Raw genomic sequence first — 19,455 nt, 5'->3', positions numbered from 1 at the left:
AAACTAACATTTATTTTTAAATATTCATTGTCATACTGAAGCTTACAAAAGGAGCGTTCAACATTTCCTGTTCTAATTCATTTTATTCCCAACAAAGCATGAGAAAAAATACGATTCAGAAGGACTTTAAATATTTTTCTTCACTTTCTTCACTTTTCTAAATTTTTGCAAATTTTCTTTCAATATCTGATTATTTCTATTTTTCAATAATGCTTTATTCGCTGCAATTAACTGGAATATTTTCTTTATTCAATACGGCAGAGAAAATGCTTCTTGTGTGGTATGCTTTACAGATTCCCTGAATTTATTTGGACATCCCTTCCAAAATAAAGTGAACCAATACAGAAAATTAAGGTCTAAATAAGGTACAATTTTTCTGTGCTTGTTTTTGTAGTTGTGTATTTTTTTGTAGTTTTAAAAGAGATGAAAACGCTGCTGACGTGTTTAGACAAAAAAGAACTGGGATTTTAGTCAATTTTTTTAAAGATTTTTTTTTCGAATAACCATCAAACTCTGCCTAAATTTGTTCAAATTTTGTTTTAAAAAATTTGATATCAAATACCCACATATTGCCAGGAATTGTAAATATTTGTTCTGCAAAAAAGTTTCGGGAAAAATTCTGGGAAGCTTACTCTAGGGGGCACTCTTAACTTATAGTGAAACTATGCATGGATTTTTTCAGGAGGCCGCGTTACCTGTCATATTGAACATTTAAATTCCGATTTTCATTTTCTTTTCTAAAACTTAAATCAAATGCCCCCAATCCCCCTCGCATTATACGGCCTTGGTTTGAATCGTTCAACTAAAAACAGGCCACACTTCATATTGACAATTTGAAAAAAATTTCACCAGTATATTTAATAAAATACGACGACCAAACCGTGCGCTAAACAGTTGAACAACTAACCTAGTGGAGTTCACAAAAAATCTCAAACGCGTTTTTCTCGTTTCGAGCTAATTGCAAGTTTCGCTCTTACAATATGTTACGCTAGATTTATCCTTATTTTAATTGGATTTGGAATCGAGTCGTTATGAGAAAGTTGTGGTGGAGTGATAATAAGTCAGCAATTTAATTTTTTTGCCGAAGAGGGACAATATGCTAAATTTGTCATAATTTCGATTAAAAAATGAGTTTATTTAAAACAATAGCTCCGAGAAAAAGGCAACATTATCCAAAAATCCATGATTTGGAATAAAAAGGTTCAAAGTGTCGAATACATATAGCACGTGTGGCCAAAAAACCAAAGTCGACGCACTTCTTCAATGGACGCTCTCTTGAATCCACTTGATAAAGCTTAGTATCTAAAAAAAAAATTATTATCTAAAAAACCATTCGTTTGATCGATATATTTTCTATTAAGAAAATGTAAAAACTTTTTTTCTTGGTATCTCCCATCGGCCGGTGCACACTTTTTCCAGTCATGATTTATATCAGTTTTTCTCACTTATTCTTCGTCAAATCTGAATTTTCGGTGCCTGCATCCACGTCCTTTAACATCCGCTGCATTTTGGCAAAATACTCCTCTTTTGAAAGAAATTGAAGGCAATTTGGTGGACACAAATTTTGTAGTTAGTCACAAATCATCTGTCTCATCACCTCGGTATCGGTTATACTAAGGTTGCCAGAACTTTTTCAGCACGTATCCGGGGGCCGAACAATCCAGGAAATTTTATATAAAAACCTGGCAAAATTCGGGCATTTCAGTTCAAAATTGACGACCAAACCCAGATGATACTCAACAGAAATCAAAATAAAAAAATTAAAATTTTTCTTTTTTTAATTCATCAAAAGATTTTAAATCGTTTTTTGGGCTTCGCAAAAACCTTTCATGATTATTTTTCCAAAATCTGCTCAATTTTTTTTTGTTTTGGTGGCTTATTAAAATAATTTTAAACATCCAGGTGGGGCCGCATTGCTCAGAAATTTTGCTATAAAAATAAAACCGGGCAATCTGGCAACCTTAGGTTCTACAGCTTACGAGTTCTGGATCTAGCAAACATTTTTTGTTTGGGGTAAGGTTTCAATAACTCATAGCCAGACAACACTTTTAGTTTATCTAAAAAAAATGTGGGAAATTTCAGCGCGCACACTTACGCTTTCGCTTATTAAAAATTCAAAATTCTGGTATGAGCCTTTACATCCCTGATGACTTTTAACCGTAGTTGCCGATCCTGTGTTTCACTCCAACACATGATTTGAACTTTTTGGACATTTTTGACAGTGTTTGCATAAGTTTTCATTCATAAGTTTCATTTTTGAAGTTATCATCGGTTTTAGCAGCTATCTGTTTAATAATGATGGATTTTGAAGACATCCGTGCAAAATATTTTTTTATCTCTTACACCGTACATATGTATCTCTAAAATGCTTAAATTTTTAAATAAAAAAAAATCCCTGAATAGTATTTTTAGCAGAAAAAAAATGCTGTCAATATTTTGTATCTCCGATAACTAAAAAACTAGCTATCAGCAAAAGAAAGTGTAAACTATGCTTCATACAAATTTGAAGTTGATTGAACCAGCTCGTACTTCAAAAATTGAGCTTAAACTTTCAAAAAATCAATCGTTCATATAAAGGCACCAACCTGGGGGGGTGCTGCGTAGAAAATAAGGATTTTTATTAGTATGGAACAGTCTAATGTTGCATGTTACCCTAGTTGATGGTTATAATTCGAGTTTTCGATTTCGGTGTATTTCATTAGAGTTATTGAAGTAAGTTATTGTCTCAAGCCAGGGCCGTAGGAAGAACCGGCTCATGGGGGGGGTTTTGATGACAATTTTTTTCCTATAACATTTTTGCTTGAACAATGCATACACAAGTGAAAAATGTATGTATATTAGACCACTGCAAAGAAATGACTTTTTGCTCCCTTATTTTTTTTCGATGCCGTTTGGGTCACCAAGCATCAGTGTAAATTTGAAATGATTTGGTTGATTTCTGAGTGAGCGCAACGCGTTTCAATTTTGTATGGAAATTTGTATGGAAGAAGAAAATTTTCCACATTGAATCATCCAGAAAATTCAAATTAGCTTGAAATGAAGTAGGTCTTTGATTTTTGGTTTTGACTATTCTTAAGCTTCATTTTTTGCTAAAATGACAAGCAGCTAAGAATTTCATGAAAAAAGTTATACCCATTTCAAAATAAAAAATCTGAATCCATTGAAAAGTATTTAAAAATTGCAGACTTTGCTTGCTAGAGCTTTTAATAATTTCATGAAATGTTTTTGCAAATGTTATACAAATCAATAAATTTCCTGGCTATGCAAAGCAGTTTTTTGAGATTTTTTATTCTCATCTTACGGTTTCACTACTTTCAAATAAGCAGTCAAAAACGCAAAAATAAAAAAAAAATTTGAAAACAAAAATTTTGTATAACATCGAATATCTTTCCTAGTATAAAAGTTAGGTTTATGGTTTGTTCACATGAATTGAACTGTATGAATCAAAGAATATTTTTCATCCAAAGTCATATTTTTTTGAACTTTCAGTACAGCTCTGGCGATTTTTAAATGAAAAATTTTGATTTCCCATACAAATTACCATACAAAATTGAAACTCGTTGCCCTAATTCAGGACTGGATGGATCGCTTCCAAAAGTTTTATTCCTATTTCTGTCAGGAAAAACAACCAAAAACAGTTATGGGAGGTGTAAATATTCAAGAATTTGAAATTTTCATACAAAGCTTGCAGCGGTCTAATGTAAATGTTTGTAAATATTATTGAATTTAAAATTATTTTGCATCAAAAGTTATTTATTTTTGAAAAAAAGTCCTAGGCGATGCCATTTTTTCATGCAGCTTTAAAAATATAGGGACTTGTAATAAAGCTCAGTTGGTAAATCCTTCTGAACTGATGTCCGTGAGGTTGTGCTCAAGAGTAAACATCGAACACAGTTGATTCGGATAAATTTTTCAATGACTAGTGTGCCAAATGCATCGTTGAAAAAAGTCGCGAGTGACTTTTTTACTAACTTACATAAAGTAGCTTCTTCTTTTGAACCACAAGCATAACCATTTTAAGCATGGGGGAAAATGTATCAAATATTCAGCAATAAAAGTAAAAACAAAGGTTTACTGTTCAAATAAACTTTATTTTCTACTCTTGAAAACTCGATTAAGTTAAATTTAAAGATTTGAATTAGAACCTTTGATTTAGAAGAATCTGCAATATATGTAATAACGTTAATACAATTTCCAGGAGGATAAAAAAGAAGTTAAAAAATTATCATTTATTATTTTATATTTCATAATTTTAATCCTGAGATTAAAGTTTTCAAAATTTAAATCTAGATTTTTCAAAAAACAAATTCTTTGAAATGAATCCAGATCTTATTTTCACCAGGTTTGTGTTTCTAAACTGACTTTAATTGAATTTATAATTTTTATTCCGAGTCAAGAATCAGTTATGAACCTGTCACCTCCTTCAATTTGAATCCTTAATAAATCTGAATACAAACTTAGAATTTTAGTTCCAAGTCTAAATGTTGCAATTGAAACCCAAAATCAAAACCTTAATCTAAATTCCAGATAAGAAGTCTTATGAACTTGAAACCCAAAAACGAAATTTGTATTGAAACTTTGACCCAGAAATTATTTGTTTGATTCTGAATTTATTGGTTTTCAATATGAATTTGGTTTCAATTATTTATTCGTAATTGAACTTGTACATTTCAATAAAACTGTGAAGGATGAAATTGTTTCACATTTTTCAATGCTGGACTTCTCATGTTTCAACTTTGTAGGATTCTATACCTAAGACGATCCAACCTGAAAATCTAGAACAATACTTATGGATACTTACTGGGCAAATCCAGGCAATTTTATTCTTAAACCTTGCGAAATGAGGGCATATTGTTTCATAATTTTCCCGAAAATACGCCAATATGCAGGCAAATTTCAGAATTATTTCATTGAATTAAAAAAAAAACACATGGAAAACTGCTTTTATTCAATCGAAACACATCAGCCGATTTAGAATCATGTTTCAAGTTTCCAACAAATCTTTTATGTTTATGTTGACGAAATTTGTTTAAAATAAATTATTTTGACGCGAGATATATAATTCTAATGACTCATTTGAAATTTTCGTTTGATCTGACCAAAATCCGAAAAATCTGGTAAGCTTAGTCTAATTTTAATGGGATTACTATCAAAAAGTGAGATTTTTTTTAAAACTGCTGTAGAATTGTTGTTCTGGAATGAGATTTCGAGGTTTTGGAGTCAAGATTGTTGCTCATGAATCATTTAAATTTTTCATCAAAATTTTATGAGTAATTTCAAATTTTATGTTTAGCAAAAAAAATTCACTTGGCATTTTTGGACCTTCATGGGGGGGGGTTTAACCCCCAAAACCCCCCCCCGTTCCTACGGCCATGTCTCAAGCTTATTTTTCTTTTAAATTTGAATTGAGAATATACTAAAAAGATTTTTTGTTATTCTGAATCGAGAATATTCTAAATGATAGGTACCCTTGATTTTTCTTTCCAAACCTGAAAGATGTCTGCTCCAAACTTTCAAATTTCCCACAATTATCCAATTGACGAAAACCCAGTCGAACAGAACCCACGATGTGGTATGGTAAGTTAACCGGTCACCAATTGTTCAACGACCCAGAACCGCCCCCATGTTAACGGGCTTGTAACAGCTAAGGCTGGTTAAGCTCAAATATAGTAATTCAATTTATTTAAACTTAACGCTCAGTTAACTCACGAAGCAAGCGAAAAGAAAAACAAATGCGCCATGTAACTAGCCTTACCTCTTGCTATTTGCGAATCGTGACAGTGCAGTGGCTTGTTTTAGAAAATTTTCAAGGGAGCTCCGTTCGATTCTTCTTATGTGGAGGGTGAATTTTTCCACCTGAGCTGCAGCACCTCAATGGTTCCATTCATAGGTGGAAATTTGCGAAAATGGAATGGTGGTAGCCTCAATGCATCTGCGATCAGCGATCGCAGAACGTGATCACCAAACACCGGGCGACCAACTGCATCGAAATTCGATTAGGTGCCATTTACCGTAGGCGGGTTACAAAGCGTTGAATCGCTTTAGGCTATTTGATTTATGCTAATGGGGATTTTTCACCATTCTCAGTGATACAAATCAATGGTGGTTCGGTTCATTGGTTTCCGTCCGAGGTTTTCATGCCTCTTCGGAATGTGCCTTATTTCAAAAAACCAATGAAAGGTACTGAACCTAGAAGATTTCAAGGTTTAAGGACTTTTAGTGCTGAAAACAGACACCTCTCGCAAAGTTAAGAATAGTCTTGATGGCTTTTAAATTTCAAACAATATAATGAAGAAATTTGAAAATATTCTGTTTTCCCAAGTTTGCCAGATTGTTTTCAGCACTTATCTAGGCCGCACAAATCAGGGCAATTTTATCTAAAAACCTGGCAAAATCCAGTCATTTTAATTCAAAATTGTTGACCAAAAATTAAGGGCCGGGCAAATATGGTTAAAACTCAGGAATGACTCAATAAAAAAAACGGTTTTTTTTATCAAAAATTATTAACAGATTTCGAATCGTAGTTTGGATTTTTCATGATTATTTTTTAAACCTTCTCAAAAAATTCATTTTGGACAAATAAATAAAAAAAATTACCACACAATTCGTTTTTTTGTTCGATAAGACTAAAGCGGTGAATAAATTCGGACAAAACTCGGGCTTTATCAAAGAAAACCGGGCAACTGGGCCGGACCAGTTTTTTTTACAAATCTTTGATTGAATATCAGGACAATCCATATAAAACCGGATAATCCTTCAAGTTATGTATGCCACAATCTGAATGGTAAATATTCAATTAAAAATATAAACACAATTTCAATGGGTATTTCTTCTAGTGATTTCTGGAAAGACCCACTTCCCTCAAACACGACATTCTACTTACTTTGGGTTTGAAATTGCTTCAGAATCCAGCCTGGGACCTGCTGGATGAAAATGGTAAACAAGATCTGATCAGGTTTTCGAGGAGTAGGTTCCAATCTTTCAAGTACCATGGTTCACGTAACAGCTGGCTTTCACTCTTGTTGGCGGGCTTCATAAACATACATTCAACCTGGTTTGTCATTTGAAGTTCTGAACAGCCGGGTGGGCCCACTGATGCTTTGAGTCTGCAAATCAGTCTTTGACTGGGGGGCAGTTTTTACAAGCATACTGATTAAAAATTCTAAAGGGGCACGTTGCAGACCCTCGTTTTCTGTAGATTGATGGGTTGCACCTTGACATCGGTTTGATAATTAATAAAAAATTAATTTTTGGGTCACTGATTTGCCGTTGAATAGATGAAATTTTATTTTCAACAGTATATACCGTCAACTGGAGTAACATGCGACACTAGCAACTTCGATGGCTTCTAAAAATAGTTGTGTTCTCATGACTTATGCATACACACATTGACGTCGTCAGATAAATTATTCGTCCAGAGGACTGAGATAAACGGAGAATCAACGTCAATTTGTGTGATAATTGTGCAGCCAATGATTGAATTTGTGGTAATTTGTGGCAATTTGTTAGGGGAAATGAGAAGGTTTGAGTTGAAATGAGAGAAATCAGTGCTCAAAGAGAGTGAAGTGTTCTATTGTTGCAAATTGTTGCAATTTGTGAAGCAGTTGTGGAATTTTGATCATTACCATTCTAAATGCAAAGAATTCGCTCTCCACTGCAATCCCTCGGTATCGTCGGTTAATTCTAATGACTCAAAAACATGCGATTTGTTTGTACCAAGAAAAAGGGGATATATGAAACAAAATTTGATTTTGATGAAAAATCCAATTAAAACGAACAAAAATTTAAAATGTTTGGAAAAGTAAATTAGGCCAACCAGTCAAAAAAACACCAAATTCAGTAATTTTTGGATTTATTTTTTAACTTAACTTTAAACGTATTCTGTCGCTTTAACTGGAAGAAATGGAATAAGAGGACTGCATATATTTAGTTTTAATTTTTTTTTGTTTAAACATAAGAAGAAAAAAACTACTTACTGACATCTCAAATTAAAATATTATTGCGGCTACAATATTAATGTTATCGAACGTTTGTTGTGAAACAATCAAAATCCAGCTTATGGAAATAACATTTATGAAGTTTCAATTTAATTGAGATTACAAAGGTTACATACTATAGAGTAGTAACGTCAAAAAAATATAATAATACTTAATTCCCTTTATTTAATTACTTTTTCAATTGGCGGATTTCACGCCAAATCGACACAAAGTTAACATAACCCTGTCAGAATTCAATGAAACTTTGTGGGCATAAGGATCTTACTTATCAAAGCAACTTGGCATAACAGTTTCTTTCTTGGGATTTCCCGGTCGGGAATTCTCGGGAGTTTGAAAAATTCAGGAATATCCTATTCAGTTTCATTCCCAGGAATTCCCGACAGGAATTAAATAATTTCGCTGGAAAACACTGATAGCCTCCAGAACCATTCTTAATTGTTCGTATTGAAAATGTAATCATACGAAACTCATTGAGAGTACGCCGATTCCTGTGGCAGGAGATATTTTGCAGCCATTTGGTGCAATTTTTCTTAGTTCGAATAGAAAAGTTTTAAAAGATTATATCTCGCGTGAGCTTTAATTACGTCGTATGAAACAAAACGTAAACAATGAGTTTTGTTACGAAAAAATACAAAAACTGACAAAAACTAGTCGCAACATCTTTCCATCCAGAATATTTGTAGCCTGGACAACATCTTCTATGTGTAAAATACATATTTTAAAGTTGTTTTGATTACTTTTGAAGCAGTTTTCTGTGAGTCTCCACTCCATTTTCATAGAACGAAAAGCCACGACAGTTCAAAAAATATATGGAAAATCGCGCAGCAGGTAGACATGTGTTTTCTCGAAAGTAACATCTATGCAATTATTTCCCTCTGGCTTTGAAAGCCAGGGAATTTAAAAACTTAAAAATGAAGAAGACATCGTTTCTTTTTCATATGAAGAACAAATACATATCTAAAGTGTTCAGAAAAACGAAAAAATGTTGGATGAATTAAACAAATAAAATGATAATATTTGCCTGAAACAATTGCATGAATGAATTCTTCACTTTATCTGTTCAGGTTATTTTATAGTTCGTTTGACTAGTTTTAAGTTAACATTGTTGAAAACAATTTAAAAAACCTTATGAAGAGTACATTTTGAACAAATTATGGGTTTGTATGCAGGAAAGGTGCGATGAGCTATATTTCTGTTTAAATATAGGGGAGAATGAGGATACTTGATCCCTGGGGATACTTGATTCCTTAGCTATATCTCGAAACTGGAATGTCTTACAAAGATCAAATGTTCTAGAAAAATGTGCCAAAATGAGCAAAATAACAATGTTTGTAGTTTAAAAAATTTTAACAAAATAATTGTTTGAGTAATTGAACTTTGTTTGAAAAATTTCACAAAATGTAACTTGAAGATCTTTTTCCATCACTTTAAAATGTTCCTTACTTGGGAAAACTATGAAAAAAATATTTTTCCCAATGTATCAATCGCTTTAGCGTAAAATGAACTTCATAATGCCATATTTTCAAAGTAATGGAAATCTCTCAACTTTTTTCAGAAAAAGTTTTCTAAAATGTTGATTATGGGTACAATTGATCCCCCTTCCAAACGGCATATTCTTCTTCTGAATTGATCGTTATGATTGCTGATTACGAAATTACTAATATTTATCCAAAAACTAATATTTATCGAACAGTTGTCCGAAGAAAAGAGCAAAAATAATTAATTTTCTCTTTATTATAAAAAATAGCGCCTTTAAGTATGCAATGTTATTAGCGTTGAGACAAAGTTATAAAATTTTCTTCTTATATCTGCTATAAATTGTGAAATGAGAACAAACATGACCAAAATAGTCAATTAACATTCTATCTTGGGGTTTTGTTTGATTTTTAAACAAGGAATAGGGCTTCCTGAATAAAAGATCAAGCCTCCTTCAATAGGGGATCAAGTCTCCCCTAACTTCAGAAAAATCGCAATTTTTTTACTCCCACGAAAATGCTTCTAGTTCATCAACGGGTTCAAGTATCGTTCTAATTTTTGAAGCATAAAAACTTGAAGTTACAAGCTGTCAGAGAATGTCAAAGACGGCGAGTTGCTATATTTTTCCAAAAAGATATGGTGAAAATAAGAAAAGGGGATCAAGTATCCCCACCAAGGCCGTGAGAACGGAGGGGGGGAAGTTAAGGGGTTTAACCCCCCCATGGAGATTTTTTTTCAAGTCAAATTTTTAGTTCAAGAAATTATAATACCGTAGAAACGTGAAACTACTTGGTCCCAAAAGGTGTTTAAAAATAAGTGTTAACAAACATGTCAGAAAATTGGCTCACCTCCGACGGTATTTAGTCCTAAACCTAGGCCTATGACATTTCGTTCTACGACACTGTTTGACGTTTAAAAATTGAAACTTGTTTAAAATTGTCAATTTCGATCTGCAATTTAATAATCCATTAGTTTCAACTCAAATCTTAAATTACAAAAACCCTTTTTCGCCTATAATTTTTTTTAAAGAAGTGTAGTTCATCCTTCACTTTATTACTAATCACTTTGGTAAATCAAAATAATCGTTGATATAACTACAAATTTTATACTGATATGAAATATTTTTCTAGAAACCAATTTCAGCCTCAATTTTAAGCTTAACTCCACATTCAAAAGAGTTTGATAAATTACACATTATTTGGAGGTGCGAAGAATTTAAAAGCTTATTTTTGCTAATTTTGAAGCCCTTAAACTTTTGAAAATAGGTGAAAATTATTTTAAATACTCTGCAATTTTCTGACAAACCCTTGAAACATTACAAAAAATGTAAAAAATAAACATATTTATCGACTTTTCCAAGCATTTTTTAGCGAATTTAAAAAGAAGTTTCTGCTAAACTGAAAAAAATATTTTTTTTTTTCAAAGAAAAAATGAAATCGTTTTGCAGATTTGAACAAATTTGTTGAATGAAATACAACCTTTTTTTTTTTAAATATGTCTTTATTTGTATCAATTCATCATTACATTTATATTACATTATTACATTAAATTAGGTGTTCAGCTCAATAATGAACTGTTCAGAGCCCTATAGTTAACTAGATATTAAAAATTTATTTATAGAAATTAAATATGCTTAGCGCAATTAGGTATTCAATGTAGGAGAACATCCCGTAATGGCAAAAATATTTTAAACTTAAAACTAAACACTATACTAAAATTAAACTAATTATAAAGAGAACGAATCTCTGCGATGGAAGACTGCATCGATTTTCCTCTGAAGTTAGAGATGATTTTGTTGGCCATCTCTTCGATCGATTCAATGCCCGCAATCCGATGAAGATCTTCGGTGCTGTGCCAAGGTGGAAGCCGCAAAATCATTTTCAGAACCTTGTTCTGAATCCTGAAATACAACCTTTGTTTTCAACATTCTCAGCTCTGTAAAAAAAATGTGTCGTTCAAATAAAAAAAACACTGCTGGACTTCTTGTTTTTTTATCTTTCATCATCATCATCCTCGTCATCATCAAAATATTATTTTTTAATTGGATAAATTCAGAATATTTTTTTTCTCTATCATATAGATTGATTAGTTCATTAGTTATCGATGATGGATTTCACTAAAAACTGATTCATTTTTAAACTTATAAAATCTACCAAATCCATCATCAAATGCTTGAACTTGAACTATCCAACAAATTCTAAAAATAAGATTTTAAAATTATTGAAAATGTTTTTTTTTCGGAAAAAAAATATTTCAAAAATGTTTAAAATTTATCTTTTTCATCTTCATATTTTATTTTAATTGATGATGAGTTTAATCATCGATAGTATTGTTTGTTTATTTAATATATCAGTTATGTTCATTAATGGCATTAGAGGATTGTGAAAATTTTAGGCGGATGGAAAGTTAAAAGAAATGCACAGATTTTTTTGTCTCTATATGAGAGGTTTTCGGTCGCTGGCTGGTTCACTTCTAAAGAACAAATATTTAAAATGAGCGAGTCGAAATTGATTAGAAGCATTTCCATCGATATCTTCCTCATGCAACAAATTTTTAATTTTCATTATCTTGAAATATTTAACTAAAATAAAAAAAATTTGACCGATAAATTGAATTACCATTTTATTTTAATTTTTAAATAATTTCACTAAATTTTATTATATTGTTATTTTAATTTTTAAATAAATTTACCAAATTTCTAGTCCAAATAAAACAACTATTTGAAATATTTTTAAAAAGTTTGTCTTTGTTTACCTACTTTGAATTTTTCAGTTCTGGAACATATCGAAGTTCATATTTCAAGAACACAAAAACCTAGCCGATAAAGCTAAATTTTTATAAGAAAATTAGTGTTTTGCTTTTGTCCATTTCAATATTTAAATTAACAGCGACAAAATATTCAAACCTTGAAATTTCAAGCTTTAACATTTTTAATTCATTTTTTTAAATCGATCATGATTTTTTAATGAATCTATGGAAAGATTTAAAAATGATCACTTATCATCATCTATGTGTTTTGAATAAAATCTTTTAAATTCAAAATAGTAATTTTTTTTTTCGTATCGAAAATCACATTTCAAATTAAGAATTTATTTATTTTTTTTAAAACCTTGTGTTTTACTTTGTGTATTCTATTTCTATGCACTGATTTTTTTGTCCTAAGCTTGGAATTCTGGTTTAGTCGACATTTTCATTCGAATTCGTTTTCTCGTGCTTCGAAAAAAATTACTTGAAATTTTTAGGTCAGAATAAGATCATCATTTTGAATAATTCATTAATAACTTACCGGAAATAAAATTTATTTGAAACTTTGATTCTGATATATTTTGTATCGTTTCAGTGAAATTTCTTACTTTTATCGAGTTTGTGTGATGGCAATAAATAAGAAAACGGTTTTAGAAATCAATTTCTTTTTTTTGTGCATTTTTATTATTGTTATTATTGCTAGCTAAATTTGAATTTCAAACTCCCCACCCCCCCCCCCCCCCCTCAAAAACTGAAACTCTATTCCCAAAAAATGCCATCTCAAAATTTGATGAAATTATATTTTTAGCCGGGTAAAAATAAGGCTTACAAGTAGCCCTTTTCTAATGTAAGTCTAGATCTTTTTTGGAAAAACTAAGTATGCCAAGTGTCTTGACTACGTGCGGACTATATACACACAAAGTTCCATCCAATTCTGAGAGTGTCATGCCAGATACTATGTCGAGTTGGCGAGATATCCGTCAATTGTATTTATATCACATTAAACATATGTAAGTGAGTTTGTGCAAGGTAGTTGACGATAGAAGTTGTGTTTTATTTTGTTCTGAAGCATTTGGGAGAGTTTTGTGCTGAAAAGTTTTTACTTTGTGACGTATGTCAAATAGGAAGAAGGAGAAAATGGAGTGGCAAATTCACGACAATGAGAAGTTTTATTAATGGCAATATTAGGGCAACAATTCAGCGTGGTCTCTTTAAATTGAACCATCGTACATAAATTTTGCATCTTTCAGGTATCAATAGGCAAAAACCAGGAGAGTTTAGTTATTTTAACATCCTTACTTCTAGCCAAAAAGTAGTTAGTTCCCCTAATCCATCATCTTATTTATTTGCTAGGATTCTTAAAGCACATCATTATTCTTGTATCCCTTTCTTTCTTTTACTCTGATCTCTCTTCAATTGTCGAATAAATTTTTGGCCTTTCTTTCTCTCTTTTCAAATCTATCTCAAGACCACTAGGACGTGGCAGGCACCATTATTGATGTTCAAAGAGAAAGCATTAGTTTTGGGCATTTTAAATGTGAATCTTTTTGACCATTGCATAAAATTGATGGCCTCGACCAACCACGGAGTAGCAACCATTGCACAGTGGTCCAGAACGGATTAGCTCAGTTGGCAAGCTAGTCGCCTCCTGAGCTGATGTTCGCGAGTTCGAGCCTAAGAGTAAACATCGAACACAGTTGAACTGGATAAGTCATTCAATAAGTGTCCGCCAACTGCATCGTTGATTTATGTAAGTCGCGAATGACATAAGGATGTTAAAACGACTATAATCGAAACCAAAAAAAAAGTAAAATATATTGAGAGTTTTGGATTTCAATGCACTATTATGTCTGGTCTTTTACCTTGGCCTTTGCTTGCTCTTGAAAAGAAACATTAAAAGAACAACAAAACATTCTTTCAATAGAATACGTGGTATTACAGTAGAATGTTAGTTTATGTGAGCTGTCAGATGAAATATTTAACTTTACATGTTTCCGATTATATTTTTTTATTTCAAATAGGTTGGTTCACGATGAAGTAATTCCCTTTTGTGGTGACAGTTCGCAGGCCCTGTTAACATAATTTTACGAACAAGAAATGGGGTGTGCCGAAATTTTTCGATTAGCTGCACGGCCACGGAAGGAACTTAAAAACTCAGTTTAAGGATAGCAAAAATTTGTTAGCTCAATTTGACGGATTTTTTGGTTTCTTAACTATAATCTCTCCGGGAAAGAACAGAAAGTTGAATCTTCTTAAATAGCTCGAAAATGTTTCAACATGTTTTAAAACCCTTTTTTCGACATATTTCTTATGGACTAATCAACTTGGCATTAAATAATCTGGGGCAGCGCTTCTACTTGAAGCGAAAAATTCCATCGAATGTCCGAATGTGGAATTCAGATGTGCCGAATCGAATGTCCGGAAGCTTCTTGTGCTTCGTAATCATATTTATTTACGTCAAGTGATGCTAAAAGGTCAGGTTACAATACTGATTGATATTGTTGTCTGTGATTAAAATTGATAATTGGATTATCCATCCGCCATATTGGAAACACTTCCCTATTGGTTTCCGTAGTGTTCAACTGGCAACAATTCCAGTGAACACTATGAATTCACTCTTCACGAACACTACGTATTCACTCTTCAAACCTTCCATTTAGGATCAAAATATACAATTTAAGAAATTTAGCTTCAAATGATTCTTTTTGAAGTTTTAAGGTTTTTATTAAAAATTGTTTTCTTGGCTGACAATTAGTTGAAATGAAAATTTTGACATTTTTTTATCGCTACGTATCGATTCTCATCCCATCTTCACCAACAATGATGAAACTTTGTTTTTGCTTGGGTGATTCATTCTGTTTAAAATTATCTTACCTAAATTATTCATTCTTAGCCTTAAAGGAAAAAATAAAAGCTAATATCACCTTTATTTTAATCCATTTTAAAGTCTTCATTGTTTTTCTATTGCGATTTTTTTTAGTCACCTTATTTCTAGGGTAGACGTCTGACCACATTAACTTACATCCCAATTTTTCCCTCTCCAGATGATCTATGGAAAGCGCATCGCAAAGTGCTGAACCCAACCTTCAATCTGCGGATCCTGAACAGCTTCCAGCCGATCTTCAACGATTGCGTGAATACGATGATGCGCAACATCAAGGCCCATGTGAAGCCAGGAGAACCGATGAACATCCTGGAGTTCACGTCGCCTTGTACGCTATCGATGGTTACGCGGACTTCCCTTGGAGGTCGGGTTTTGGAACGCGAAGGAACCAAGGAGTTCTGCGAAGGAATGGAAAGTCTACTGCATCAGTTGGGAATCCGGATGTTTAACGCCAATCTTCATCCGGATTGGGTGTATCGGTATACCCGAATCTATCGGGCAGAAATGAAGGCTCGTAACTTCTGCTGTGCTTGGACAGATAAGGTAGGTTTTATCGGTGATCTGGAATCTGAAAACCGAGTAAAAATCCGGTATTGTTTCTTTTTCCCAGATTTTGGAGGAAAAGAAACAGGAGCTCGCAAAAAAGAAAGAAGACATGAATAACAACGCCGACTCCAAGGAAGAGAATGAAGACAACGAAGTTTCCTACAAAAAGCCACAGATTTTCATCGATCAGCTGCTAACGATTCCACTACCCGATGGCAGACCCTTCAGTGATCAGGAAATTCTCGACGAGATTTACACGATGATAGCTGCGGTATGTTCGAAGAATCTTAAACTGAAGATCCCTTATTGAATGTCTCATTGATCGAATTCTTCTCTCATCGCCAGGGTAACGAAACATCAGCGGTGCAATCTGCGCACACCATCCTCCTCCTAGCAATGCACCCGGAAATTCAGGAACGAGCCGTCGAGGAAATTCTGCGAGTATTCCCAACCCCAGAACAGAACTTCAACCAAGATACCCTCAAACAGCTGGAGTTCCAGGAACGGATCATTAAGGAATCTCAACGACTGATGCCGGTGGCCTTCATTCTAGGAAGAGCGGCACAGCACGATATTCAGCTAGATGACTATGTGTGTCCCAAGGGAACAATTTTCATTTTGAACCTCTTCGAGATGCAACGGCGGAAAGAGTTCTGGGGTGAGGATGCGCATGAGTTCAATCCGGATCGGTTCCTGCCAGAGAATAGCAAAAATAGGCATCCATATGCTTACGCACCCTTCAGTGCGGGACCTAGGAGTTGTATAGGTGAGTTCTGAAAATGCTGAAAATTCTTCAAGAAAGTTTGTATAATATATTTACTCGAATGGAATCTCTATATTGTAAAATGTTTCGGCTTACGATATTGCCAATTTATATCATCAGTTCTACTGATTCCCCCATTTCTGTCATTACAGGAAGTCGCTACGCCATGATGTCGATGAAGACGCTGCTGACCGAACTCCTGCGCAACTACAAATTCACCACCGACATCAAGTACGACGAAATTCAGTTCAAGTTTAAGGTTTCCCTTCACCTGGCCCATCCGCATCGTGTTTTCCTCGAGCCACGAAATCTCTATGGAGGAAGCAAATAAAATCACAAAACACAGTCCAGTTTTGCGTTTTTGCCAATATTTGTATGTGTATTTGTGTATGCAATAAGTTAACGTCTATCAATCAATACCTTTATGTTACCAAATAAAAAGTTACCTACTTCCACCGAAAGGCGGTTAGTGTTCTATTGGCGCATCAAATTTCGAAAAATCCAACCGAAAAAAACCCTTATGCGTGTGAACAAATGTCTGTTCGCTTGTTTAGCGAATTGCTGACAGCTCATTTGAAAGTCTTCGAGAAAGCAAAACGAATGTTTGATATATGGTTTAGCATTCTACAGTGGGTTGTTTACATCATTGGACGGGTAGTTGATAAGTGAATGCGACTTGAAGAAAGAAAAAGCATTAGGTACAAAGTTTTAGAAACGGATTAGAGAATCTGAAATTCAAGCGATAAAGTCGATAGAAACATTTTTAATTACAATGTCAAGGAGTTGATAAGTTTTTTGATTTATCGTCACGTTTACCTTACATTCAATTAGGCTCGACGACTGATTTACTGAAAATGGCTTTGAAAAACTAAAGGCAGACTCTGTCCCAACAGCATTGCGAGCTAGATTGTCGGACAACTTTGGCTATTTGAGGCAGAACCAGTTCTATGTGCGCTCTACAATTGCAATTGCAAATTCAATCAACTTATAAACTTAGTCTGCTGCCACGGGAGATTCCTCTGATAAAGTGAACGCATAGACGGTGAACCTTGATGACCCTCCATATGTGAGCAAAAACATAGAAAAACAAGGGAAAAGGAAAACTATTTGTCCCAGTTTGCAACAGCCTTGCTGCCATAAACTGAACTGAATTTTCCAAGTTGTCACTGAATATAGAAGATTTGAAACACTTGTTTGCTCTCTTAAGGGGGGGGGGGGGGGGGGGGGGGTTGGGTCTAACGGGTATAAAAAAACACCATTTTCTCGATTTTTTTCTAGAGCTATCGTTTAAACAAATGTATTCAAATTTTATGCGTTATACAAAGCATTGTTAAAAGAACATTTAGTAATTTTTTCGTAGAAAAATACTGAACAATGAGCCGGTGACGGAGCATTTTCGAGGATGCCGTTTAGAAAACAGGATTTGCGGTGGACACTGTATCTCAGCACAGAATCATCTGAAGTCAAAAAATCAGAGCAAAATATTTTTAATAGATGTTTTTCTAGACCCCAACGTTTTTATTTAACTTAAAAATATTTTTATGAAATTTTTGTGGCTGTTTGAAGTAAAAACTACGATTTTTCACTTAAAAATCCGCCATTTTTCACCTCTAAAATCTCCCCAAAGTAAAAAAATCAAAAAAGAAAAACGTTGGGGTCTGGTATTTTATATGTAGAAAATATGTTCCAAATTTGAAAAGAATCGGATAAGTAGTTTTCAAATGACGATGTCCACGGACTTTAAAAATGTGCTTTCGAGAAAAACGCGTTTGAAGTTTCTGCTCTTGCTTTCTTGCAGTATTAGATAGGAGGAGATAAAGGCCTATAACTTCTACAGTTTTGCTTCAATTGACTTGAAAATTTGACACAACATTCTTGAAATGTTTTACAATAAGAAAATGAAAAAATAAAAAAATCGATTTTTTTGAAAGTGTTAGACCCTACCCCCCCCCTTAAACAAAGATTGTAGAATTTTAGTGTAACAAAGTCCGAAGGGACCATGTTCGGTCAGAGTACATATACTGATATTGATATTATTTATATCAATAAGTTAATTATTCTTACCTCTATATAACCTCATATTCAACATTTGTTCTCATTTAATTGCAAGACCATCAACAAAAATGGATAACAATCACGAATAATGAAGAATTTGCAAGATAATCCAGATAAAATCATTTGTCATTTTGAAGTTTTCAAAGAATTTTGGATAAATTTCTGAAAAATTTTTCGTCCTGATGTTTGATTTTGCTGCTACGTCTAATGTTGGTGACATAGAAATTTTAAAATTAATAAGTTTTGAGTAAAACCATTAATTTATTACTGATAAACTAACAAATGAACTTTTTTTTAACTAACTTGGATTTTTTTTTCGAGATAATTTTTTAAAAATTCTATTACAAATGTGTGCACTTTTTGAACAAAACTGTTAAATACCACAAAGTTTTTGAAACTGACAGTTTTAACCTCGAATAATTTTGACTCCTGGAAACATAATAATAATTCTCAATTTTCAAATTTTTCCTCATTCTTTTTCTACGGGCATTTCAACGTAACTTCAATAAAATTAGTAGAAAGTTTTATTACTGTTTGAGTTATAACTAAATTTATTGAAGATATTTCCAGTCAAGATAAATGCGATTTTATTTCTTCATCTGATGTTTGGGCATTCATTATGGCTTTTTCAAGGAGTCGACACAAATTATTTAACTGTTTCAATAAAAGTAACAATATTTGACATTCTTACTGATATTTTTCGTTTTAATTGTCCAAAATATTTTTTGAATCTGCTAAACTGTATAATCGGGAAATATACGTCCATTTGTTTACGCTTTCCTTAACCTGAATTAATAGTTCATTGTAACTGATAGGCTACGTTTAAGTTAATAAATTACAAATTACAAATTACAAATTTGTCTGTAGTAGATTTATAACATAAATAATGGATGTTTTAAAATTTGAACTTCCTACTTGCATGTAATCTTCTTTGGAATTTTGCCCTTCTTACTATTGATCTGGTTGAGGTAGATATTACCCTTTAATAA

The 19,455-nt window shown here is 33.0% G+C and overlaps 1 protein-coding gene across 1 annotated transcript in view; it reads left to right on the top strand.

Annotated features, from left to right (window-relative positions):
* Positions 1–16,872, top strand: part of LOC129753608 (uncharacterized) — a 100,955-nt gene extending 84,083 nt beyond the window's left edge. Inside the window, exons 10-13 of the mRNA XM_055749444.1 lie at positions 15,263–15,645; positions 15,713–15,919; positions 15,994–16,414; positions 16,564–16,872. Of these exons, the coding sequence (XP_055605419.1) occupies positions 15,263–15,645; positions 15,713–15,919; positions 15,994–16,414; positions 16,564–16,742 (1,190 nt within the window). The 3' untranslated portion in view covers positions 16,743–16,872. The remainder of the gene's footprint in view (positions 1–15,262; positions 15,646–15,712; positions 15,920–15,993; positions 16,415–16,563) is intronic.
* Positions 16,873–19,455: the final 2,583 nt, after the last annotated feature.

The sequence above is a fragment of the Uranotaenia lowii genome, chromosome 3 (genome assembly GCF_029784155.1).
Source record: "Uranotaenia lowii strain MFRU-FL chromosome 3, ASM2978415v1, whole genome shotgun sequence".
In the NCBI taxonomy this organism is placed as follows: Eukaryota; Metazoa; Arthropoda; class Insecta; order Diptera; family Culicidae; genus Uranotaenia; species Uranotaenia lowii.
The sequence above is the reverse complement of the archived record's forward strand: the minus strand, read 5'-3'. Positions and strand labels throughout refer to the sequence as shown.